The following is an 11,135-nucleotide window of genomic DNA, read 5'->3' as shown; positions in this document are numbered from 1 at the left end:
AACTTGGGAGGGAATTTTAGTGTGGAAATTTTGGGAATTTTTGAATGGGGAGGTATTGGCCAGCTCGACAAGGTCTTCTGAGCATGTGCCAGTGGAATGATGCTATTTTGAGCAGGTCAGATGAGAATTTAAACAGATATATTGTTTTGTGTGTATCAAAAATGGTATCCAATGAAGATACCTATCTACCCCAATAAGTGGGACAGTCGGGTTTAGTGGTTATATCTACCCCAACTGATAACGTACCATGTGTAGTCCACCAGGTGGACTCCCATGCATGACATTAAATGCTCCTAGCGACCTCGTAGAAGCGACCGCGCAGTCCCGAGTTTATCTCCCTGTTGTGCGGACTCATGCCCTCTCCACATGGCATCAATCTGAACCTCTTCCTCAGTGCATGCCAAGTGATTTGAAGCACTTGCAAAGCGGTGGGCAACCCAGCAGCAAAATGCCGAGCATCGAAGAATCGACAGCAGCCAGGGAAGCTTGTTCGCCACAGACTTGGCAAGTATACGTAGGTTTTACTTTAGGTTTTACGCAGGCAAGTAATCTCTGTCGTTCGCCTTGTTTTTCACCTTGCTTGTACTGTTTTTCGCCTTGCTTAATCTTTCCTATCTATGCTACCTATTTCAAAGGCTGCTCCTCCTCAAAAAATAGCGCTGTCAGCTCTCTTCTCTCTCTCTCATGCATAAGTATGCTCAGCCTGCCCCATACGTAATCACATGTGCTTTCACCTTGAAGGCCTATGTTGTTGACCGAGAAAGGTGTTGTGCTTGGAGCAAGTGTAGAGAGTAGTGTATGTCTTCTCATCAGAATCTGGGACGGAAGCTGGAGGATGCCTTGTGGGTAGATGCCATTTTATATAAACCAACAGGAAGCCACCAAGTCACGAGAGCTCTCAGATCCTCGCAACTGGGCACACCCTCATGCTTTTCTGACTCTTGGCGTTAGCAAGTATGATTTCTCAGATGGCAGTTGAGATCGAGTTGACTGGTTATAATTCCTTTTGTTGTAGGTGACATTGCAGGTGATGCTGCTTTTGGTTTCTAGTGATGTACAGAAAGCCAGGACATTCTTCGTTCAAAAGCTCACAGTTGTATTGAGGCATGAAGAAATAGCTATAGAAAAGGTAATTACAATAGCTTTACACAGTTTCAATGGCTCATCCTTCAAAACACAGTGTGCCAAGTTGTGCTCCCCTTAATTTCTTCTACCTGCTGGTTGATGTTTTCCTGGTTTTGGTCGCAGGCATCAAGTTTAGATTGTATTCTCCTACAACAATCAAATCTATCCCCGCTACAAGTGCATGGACGAGACGCCATGGATGTTGGTGAGCTTCTGAGCTCACTCAGTACTCATGACAGGGGCAAACAAAGGGTTTTGTGGTGTTGATCTTTGCGTTAATTCTACTATAGTGCTGGTGTTGATCTTCTTTGTCAATTGTACTGTAGTGTTGGTGTTGATCTTTAGTGTCAATTGTGGTATACGCAGGTTTTACTTTAGTGTATTTTGCATTATGCAATGGTTGTTAAAACCTTCTACATTAATGGCTGTGTTGTAACCTTCTATGTTGGTTGTGAATAACGTAATTGGGTGACTGTCGCAAGTAGGCAATAAAGCATAATTGAAAGAGGGGATTTTGTGGTGTGGCGCTTGATAGGCAGTGAAAATGCACAAACACATAAATCCTTATTGTCCGAAATAGGTTAAACTCTTGTGGATTAAGACATGAAAAGTGAGATTGTTGTTGCTGGGGAGTACATTTGGCAAGTTTGGGGATATTGTTGACAAAACCTTAGTACAATGCTTCTTGAAAGCACATCTGAAAAGGAGTGTGAGAAAAGGTAATATATCCTCTTGAGAGGGGATGGATGAGGGGTAATGCGCACTAGGGGTACCCTAGCATGTACAAAACTTCTTGGAAAGCTATGAACGAGGGTTATCTAGTAGGTTTGCTAACCGATACATCCGCGAAAATAATAGATATGAGGAAAGAAAAGGTTGTCAAAATGGGAGGAAGTGCTAGGGCCAAACATGTATAAAACATGACAAGCTGCTCCCAATAAAAGTCACCCACAAAGTGAGATATCAAGAAAGAAGATCTCGTCGCTTTCTTCGCATTTTCTCCATCCTTTGCCTTCGTGCATAGGCATGATATGGCGTATCTAAATGCAATGGCTTAAGAATTAACCCTTCAGTAGAACCTTGATCCCAAAGAATAGAGCGTAGATTGTTTTCAAAGAGTTGTTGTTGTGCCTCCCAGCTCTTCCTCAAAGCCTTTGCTTGTTGCATGTGAAGTTTTCGTTGTCAGGTTGCATCTTTATCAGCTAATGCTTGTAGCCGCTTGTTCTCTTTCTCCACCTTCTTCAGCTCTCTTGCCTTTGCTATTTCTTTTTTTTTTTGCTGTTTTGGCTTTCATACTCTCAATGTACTGATTGGAAGTAAGTATCAAGCTGTTGGTATAATCTACAAAGGCCTCTCTATTTACTTGCCGCACGGAAACTTCCATCATTGGCACTCGTAGAATGTTTACAATGCTACTAGACTGCGTTGAAGTGCCTTGCTGGCTGATGTTGAGATTTGTGTTCTCATTTGCAAATATATCTTGCCGCATGTTCAGGGTGGGATTAGCAGTCTGATTTGCGTTCTCATTGCTGTTGTTTCTCAGCATCATCTGAGGCAGAGTTTGGTTTGCTTCACTTCTTTGCTGCATGTTCAGGGTGGGATTAGCAATCTGATTTGTGTTCTCATTGCTGTTGTTTCTTAGCATCATCTGAGGGAGAGTTTGGTTTGCTTCACTCCTTTGCTACATACTCAGGATGGGATTAACAATCTGATTTGTGTTCTCATTGCTGATGTTTCTCAGCATCGTCTGAGGTAGAGTTTGGTTTGCTTCACTTCTTTGCTGCATGTTCAGGGTGGGATTAGCAATCTGATTTGTGTTCTCGTTGCTGTTGTTTTGCAGCATCATCTGAGGGAGATTTTGGTTTGCTTCACTTCTTTGTTGCATGTTCAGGGTGGAGTTAGCAGTCTGACTTCTGTTCTCATTGCTGATGTTACTCAGCATCATCTGAGGGAGAGTTTGGTTTGCTTTACTTCTTTGCTGCACCTGGCAATGGCTGGTTGTTGAAATGGATGGATGAGGGGTGTCACATACTGGGTGAGAAGATGCTCCTTGTTGTTCAAGACTGTCAAAATAATGGGTTGTATCATCGTCTTCCATCAGCCTAGTGTACGTGACCCCATTTACTGTGGGAGTATTTTCAAGAAGTGAATCTTCATCTAGGAGTTGCCTTGCCATGGTAGTGAGTGCATGAATGGCTTCATCATCTCTACTTGGAGGTAGAGGTGTGTTTGGTACCTGTGATAAATCTTCTTCTTCAGCTGTTGTGTCCTCCACAATGTTGATGTGATTGCATGGCATGTTGTCAAATTTCACTGCATCAGGGTTAAATGGCCAAATTCCGGTTGCTTTGAAACCTGCTTTAATATTGTCCTCTATTAGAGCGGAGCGAATGGCTTTTGCCACAATTGTAGACAATTCTAACTTGCTTGCTTGCCTAGAGCTGGTTCGTAGATGCCAAATGTCCCGCTCTTTGCGAAAGTGAGTCTTCAAGGACTTGAATACGGATACATCCAAAGGTTGAAGCTTGTGTGATGTGTGTGCTAGTAGTGTAATAATATCTATGCTCGAGTCTCGAGCCTTTTCAACAACATCCAAGGATACGTGACTGCCATGGCCATCTAGAATCAGAAGATGCCTATTTTCCTTACCGACCAGCTCTGTGATAGCTTTGTCGAAGTGCTCCAGCCATGCTTGAAACAGATCACCCATCATCCATGCCTTTTTCTGCACTGCCATTGCTGCTCCTTTTTCACAATTTTGAATATAGTTTCCCATTATTCGGCTACCTTTGAAAATGTAATATGATGGAATAGCTTGACCAGCAGCATTCACACAACATAAAACTGTCATCCACTCACGTGAATCACACGTAACATTATACACAGATTTAATCCCCTTTCTTGCTAGAACCTTCATACCTTTGTCTCTTGATCCTTGAAATCCAGTTTCATCTGCATTCCATATGTGTGTAGGTGGATATTTGTGCTTCTGATATGATGAGTGAAGGTTGTCATGCAAAGACTTTACAATATCGGGTCGAAAGCGGGTTGCCCTTGATTGATCCAAGCTCTCTCCAACACGGAAAACTAGATTTGGATGCCGCTTTCGATAGCCAGCCCACCAACTTTTCCCGGGGATTCCATCGGAAAAGAGTGTGTGCCTTGTTTGACAAATTTCTGCCACTTTCAATTTAACATCCAACACTGAGACGCCATGACCTGAATCGCACTTTGTAAATATCCATTGCAGCAGAGCAGTCTCCTCTTCCTCTGTCGAAACTGTTTGTGGTCCTCTTCTCTTCTTGAGAGTTCTTCCTTCTTCCCAATTTGCAATTGATGTTTTACTTATCCCAAATTGCATGGAGCACTTGACCAATGAGAGTCCATTCTCCCGTGCTTGAAGGGCTTTAGCCATGTCTTCTTCTGTCCACTTACGTTGAATGCGAGGTTTCGTTGTTGCTGGTGGGAACTCTTCAAAAGCGTTGTGATCTGGAGGGTTTGATGCAATTGGTGAATACCTAGGCTTAGGGAAAGTTGGTTTGGCCACCGTTGCAAGTGGAGGACTTTTGGTTGTAGATCTGCTGGTTTGTTTCTTTTTGTTGATGGGGTGAGGTGATGTCTTTGTGCATTTACCTGGTGGAATGGACTTTCCCAGCTTGTCTTCTCCACTTCTATTGGTTTGTGCTCTATCTCTTCTCTTTGCCATGTTGTTCCTAAAATGAAACAGCCATTAGAAGCATGGTACTTGTATGAAAAAGTCACAAAGATAATAAGTGCATTGACACAGTGGGATAGTAAGTGATTTGATGTAAAGCACTCTTACGATTGAAGATTTAGTCCCTGTAGGTTTCGAGAAGATGAGAATACTCTTTGACTGAAAACTTTCTCTTGGGTGTGGGCTGAGTGGACTTCTCAAGGCTAGGCAATCACTTGTGTAATAATGTGGATGAGGTGGGAGTGGATATACTAGGAGCTTTGGGATTTATGAAGGGAGCTTTCTTTCTAGGTATTCTACAAGCAAAAACAGGCACGATGTGTACCTTGCCACAACAACAAACCCTTCCACCGTTTTTATGAAGAAGGAGACTTGTGCATAACAAACCTTCTAGTTGTGGGTGTCTTTCGATTAGACATGCCTTGCACTCGCAAGGGGCATTGCTCGCCATTGGTGAAAAAGAACATCTGGTCCTGTTTTGATAGATAGGATGTGTCTTGCTTTGCTATTGCACCTTTAAGGAGGCTTTATGTTGTTGAACTCAACGTGTGGGAACTGGCTTGTTGCTGCCAGGAGTTGATTGCATTCTGTTTGCTGCACTTCTACACCTTTGCCATGGATTAGTGCAGGAAGAGGCCTATTGTGTGAAGAGCTGAATGGATGTACTGCACATAAAACTTTCTGTTTCTGTTGGGGGAGTATTGTTGCATACAGTAGTTGGTTCTCCTGGTTATGTGATGTTATACCATGTAGGAAGTTCAGTGATATCTAGTTGTGGAAAGGTGAGAGTGGAGGAAGGAGATTGCAGTAGGAGAAGGTCAATTGTAAGAGGTCGTGGATGGTTTATGTTCTTGCGATTGAGAATAACCTTTGTAAGTGCAAGGCTGCATGCTTGTTAATTTTCACGCTTCTAATGGCAGTCATTTGTCATGAGTACTGACGGGTCTGTTATCATGTGCAGGCCACGATTGTGTTCAAAGAAGATCGCGTATCATAAGAGGAACGCTGGACAGGCTATGGCGTGCTGGGATTTCGTGAGTGGAGGCGAAGCCAGGGTCTAGTCAAGGACCACGCAGGCACTTGTCGTGCTCATCATGCCACGTGATAATTTGTACTTTTAATAGCGCAAGTTATTACCTGTTCTAACCTTTGAACGGTCCTAATTTTTATACATCTTTTGGACCCCTTCCCACTACTGGCTCCTCTACCCTATTTTGCAATGCTTCAACTTTGTTCGCACCCACCGCATATGTCTTCTTGTGACTCTCTTAGGCTCTGAGCTATTCTCTTTCAACCCGGTCTCTCTCTCTCTCTCTCTCTCTCTCTCTGAGCATGGGTAACGCGTTCACAAGGGCGATGAAATCATGGGCTACGTGTTCTTAACTGTGCATGCAGCATCAAATACGCGAAGATGGTGCTGGTTCTAGCTCTCGGTGATCTCCATATCCCTCACAGGGCTCCAGATCTGCCGGCCAAGTTCAAGTCCATGCTGGTTCCTGGAAAAATTCAGCACATTGTGAGCCCAGGAAATCTCTGCATCAAGGTAGTGTGTGCACACGCTCGCTCACACGCACACTGTGGGAAGATTCTCTAGCCTACTTTTACAATAGGGTTGTCATGTTGATTTGCAGGAAGTTCACGATTATTTGAAAAGTCTGTGTGCGGATGTTAATGTTTCAAAAGGGGAATATGACGAAGACTCAAGGTATCCAGAGACCAAAGTTTTAACGATCGGCTCCTTCAGGTTGGGCATCTGCCATGGGCATCAGGTATGTACTGAATGCCTTTGTTCCGTTTGTACAACTTCGCTTCACCTTGCTCAGACATGAGGTTGTACCAAGCAATCCGACATGGCAGGGATTGGTCTTCTTATGGATGAATCGACCAGTCAAATTTCGCACAAAGGCGCTTAATTTTAGCAACAACATGGCTCTGTCTTGTCTTCTTATGGATAAATTTACCAATCAACCTTGCAGAAATAGGCTGAAGTTCAGCAACTTTGTGCTGATTGAATTTTCTTTTTTATGAGTAAACATCATTCCAGGATTTTTCACGTGCACATCTAACCCTATGTGCATGCGGACAAGCTGAAACTCCCACTTATAGGGTTTAGGGACAGCCTAGGAAGTGTTATGGCACCCTTTTGAGCATGTATGCAAGACATGCATATCCGGGCAGTTTAGCTTAGTTGCATACCCTCTGATTGCACAAGAGCACTGCCAGTGTTTGTGAGGTGTAGGCACTTGGGAGTGTTCCCATCTAGTAATATAGTACCATGCCTAGGTAGCTTTCTTGCATGTGAAGCACCTTCCTGGGGACTAATACCTGTGGCCCACAAATATTAGCTACTCCCACCCTTAGTACATCGCGCATTGGGTGAGCTCCCCTCTTCAGCGGTCTTAGGGGCCATTAAGCCATGATGTACGACTTAATTTCTTTTTAACCCAAGGCTACTTGGGTGTGTCAATCCTTCTCATCTATGTTTTTAAGTAGTGGCAGATAGCCCAAGTACCCAAGACCCTTAGTACCCCAAGTACCCGGGCACCCAAGAATTGAAGTACTTGAAGTACGCAAGTATCCAGTACTTAGTGCATGGTCATCACCAGAAGTGGAATGTATACTTTGCATGAAGGTGATGAGAGTGGAATTGGAGAAGAAATCCCCACCTCAAGAGGACCGTTTCCGAATCCTCCTCTGTCCCCATCTACGCCATGGATTGCACCAAAATCTATGGAGGCTTTAAATCTCTCTACGCCTCACCCTCTGGCTTTATAGCTACCCTCTTTTCTTCATCAAAGTTTTGCGTTTCCTTTCTAGAGTCATTTTTCCCCTCTAGATTGCGGCCCATTGAGTCTCCTTTTTCTTCTCGACTTCAGCTCGCTAAGCCTCTTGCAATAGCATCATCTCCATCATGGACTTACCCCACATGCAAGAGTTTGTTTTTCAAGTCTCATCGAAGGGAGATTTATCCAAAGAGGCTTGCAAGTCATCACGAAGATTGGGTAGAGAAGATGACTCCAACAATCCACGCACTGAGAAGTTGACTTCTAGTAAGTATGGTAAGATTGATACATCTGTGTATTATTGGTTACATCAATTTAATGCTTACTTTGCTACTAACAAGAAAATAACAATAAAGTTTTGACAGCCGCCATGTAATTGTTGGGTGATGCCATTAATTGGTATCGAGCCTGGCAAGAGGCACAAATGTTTGCACATCTTGAGGATGCTGATGATGGCACTATCGTACAATTGGGTCGGCTTCTAGATCAAGCTTAAGGATCGTTTTATGCCACCTTAGTATCTTGATCGATTTAAGGAGAATTGGAGAGCGCTTAAGCAAAATGAGACTCCCGTTATGACATGTTTTGCAGATAAATGTCCAATTGCGTAATTTTGACGAGAAACGAGAGGAGGCCCTTCTCTTTGGTCTCGACGAGTACATCAAATACGACGTGCAAGTCTTGAGCCCTAAGGACTACAATGACGCCGTCATGATTGCGCACGTAAGAAATGAAGCATGCTTACAAAGAACAAGTTACCTTCAAGTACTCCACACAACTCTCAGAACCAATATAATGGTAAGGCAAATGGTAAGAACAATGGAACTTCTTCTTCTCAATCTTCCTCTACCCTAAGGCACATAATAATAATGATAATAAAGGAAAGGCTAAAGCTCAGGAAACCCCTAAGTTGACACGTGATGAAAGATCTGCTAAATCTTCCTTGTTATTATGTAGACTGACAGTGTGCATGATGTGATTAGTGATTCTCTTGTGAAGAGGGCACACTTGGAAGCTATTCCAGCAACTCCCATTGTAGCTTCCGGATTCGCTCTTGGCATGGACTCTTCAATTACGCGTGAATGCCCTAGTGTGTAGTATGTGTTCAGTAAGCATCTTTTCGTTGCAAGCTTGTTGTGTCTTCTCTAGCTGGACGTGATATGATTAAATGGTTTCATGAGCTTAAGTCAGAAATGGATTGGGATGAAAACACCTTCAGTATTTTTCAGGTGGGTGCCTCTCCTGTGGTCATTCGTGGTGAGCAATGCATCCATTCTTTGCCCCTAATCTCTCACGTGCAGGCTAGGCGTGAGCTACGTTGAGGAGCTCAAGCGGCGTTCATTTATGCCACTCCAATGGCTTAGGATGTTAAGAATACAGAATGGTCCTCAAGTTTGTTTAAAACGGACATACATCCTTACCACGAGTCCCTCCTTAGCGTTGGGAGGATCATTGCATCAAACTTATGGAAGGAGTGCAGCTCGTTAGCAATTGAACAAATCTCAAGAAGAGGAGTTAAGAGGGGCAACTAAACGAATTGGTGGCCGGGAGATTCATACGACCTAGTGTAAGTGCATTTGCTACTCTTATTGTGACAAACTACTAATGTGTCAACCACTGAAGACCCAGAGAGTTAGAACTCCTTGAGCTAGCCCACGTGCAGATCTCGGCCGAGGGGCCTAAACCCTAGCAGAAGAAGGAGAAGCACAGAAGGTTTAGCAACTTATAGATCTCCACCGAGTGGCCCAAATTTATGGCTTACAGGAACTGGCAGAGGGGCCTAAACCCTAAAATATAGTAGGAGATACTCACATACCCAAAATTGCGTAGAAACTAATGATATGGTAGGTTGTACATAATTTTTCATGTTTTGCTTGAGGATTGTTGATGTGGTAGCGCTAGTATGGACAACACGTTAGGGTGTTAGCTTTTGGACTCATATGCTTTTAGATACTGTCGTGTTTTATGTAATTCCTTTTGGATGGGCCTAGGGCCTTTAAATATGTGCTGTGGGCTCTCTCCCTGGCATGCAAAATGCAAAGCAAAGCCACATAGTTGTACCTTGTTGAAGCATTATAAAGAAATACTGAAAGGTGCGCCATCGTTTGGGGCTTGCAATCTGGGAGTGAAACTTGGCCGCTCCGTATCTCGTGTGAATTCTCTCTTTCAATTCAATTGTTTTGAATTGCTAAACGTTTGTTAAAGTGTGCTCTTTCAATTGGCACGTGGTGCCCATCCCGTTACAGCGGTTTCAGAGTTGTAGTCGTGTGCTTTTCTGAAAGCATACTGTTCCTTCAAGAGGAGATAGAGCAAGATGGCGCTTCTAGATTCTATATAATTTTTTCCCCTTTTCTCAAGAGAAAACCAGACCTACATCTACCTATAGATGGAAGCTATGGAGCTGGATGAAGAGAAACGACGAGGAGAGAAGAGGCAGGATTTCGTTTTTGCCCTAAAAGCGCAAAAAAAACATGCTTTTTGATGTTGTTCTTTTGTTTTACAGAGGCCTCTAGAAATCATTTCAATGGTTGAGAGGCTTGATATGCAAGAGAAGTCAAAGTTGATCCTCTCGACGAGCCCTACGCATTGACGTGATCGGATTTATATTTCGATAACTGTGGAAATTAGGGTTTGCAGCAATATATTAGGGTTTTTGTAGAAAATTTAGCATGTGTGCAGACAACAGGCAATAGGAGCGAGGAACATGCATCATAAAGCATTTGGAATGAAGCTGGGCTTCCACTCTGTTGCAATGAAGAGAACCATTTGCTTGAAATTTTACTTGAGAAATTGTTTGAGAATACTGTTTGGAATTCGTTTGAAATGGTTTTGATGTGTTTTGAACTTGTTTTGGTGCTAATTTGAGATTGCTTGATTCTGGTTTTGATGTTGATTTCAATGATGTCTGAATATCTTCGGGTCATGCTTTTTAGAGTATCAACAATACAAGAACTTATGGACCATGTTACGGTCGGATACAAGCTTATGAAAGGGAAGCTGAATTTACTACAGAAGATTCCATGGTAAACAATCAAAATCCTTGGCCACAACGAACAAATTCCCTGGATTCTTGTGAAAGTCAACAACAAAGGCCTTGTTTGACGCTACAACAACGAGAAACTCTATTACAAGAAGGCTGATGTTTTGGATGTTTTCAATCAGGATTCAGGGCATAATTTTTATAATTCTCCCCAAAGAACAGATAGACATGTGTAGCCTACCCCTGTTGAGAAAGCCAACGGATTTGCAAAATCATCTCCGGCTAAGCGAGATAGAATTGCAATTGGACTTGTTTCTAACATTTATGAAATAAATCTCGAAAGTTTCAATGAATTATGCAGAGCCTATGGAAAAATCAACGGCTTCAAAGCAGTTATCTTCTTTGATCTCGAAGCCACTGGGCATGCCTTGGCACGACAAGAATGATGGGACAATCTAGATCCAAAACAGTACCATCACTTAGATGTAGAAAGACAAGCCAAGCGTCCTTAAAGTTTGAATGTTTGAAGAAA

The 11,135-nt window shown here is 43.0% G+C and overlaps 1 protein-coding gene and 1 pseudogene across 3 annotated transcripts in view; both read left to right on the top strand.

The window, feature by feature from the left end:
• Positions 1–247: 247 nt before the first annotated feature.
• LOC147424952 (uncharacterized) lies at positions 248–1,392 on the top strand (annotated as a pseudogene).
• A 4,675-nt stretch (positions 1,393–6,067) lies between these two features.
• Positions 6,068–11,135, top strand: part of MAG1 (Calcineurin-like metallo-phosphoesterase superfamily protein) — a 46,594-nt gene continuing 41,526 nt past the window's right edge. For 2 of the 3 annotated variants that reach the window (XM_086499679.1, XM_086499678.1), the window contains exons 1-2: positions 6,068–6,383; positions 6,472–6,609. In XM_086499679.1, the coding sequence (XP_086355805.1) occupies positions 6,252–6,383; positions 6,472–6,609 (270 nt within the window). In that variant the 5' untranslated portion in view covers positions 6,068–6,251. The remainder of the gene's footprint in view (positions 6,384–6,471; positions 6,610–11,135) is intronic. The other variant, XM_086499677.1, reaches the window with a different exon arrangement.

Source organism: Adiantum capillus-veneris, chromosome 25 (assembly GCF_014529385.1).
Source record: "Adiantum capillus-veneris isolate H3 chromosome 25, ASM1452938v2, whole genome shotgun sequence".
Taxonomy (NCBI): Eukaryota; Viridiplantae; Streptophyta; class Polypodiopsida; order Polypodiales; family Pteridaceae; genus Adiantum; species Adiantum capillus-veneris.
Note: the sequence above shows the minus strand (reverse complement) of the source record. Positions and strands in the feature narration are given on the sequence as shown.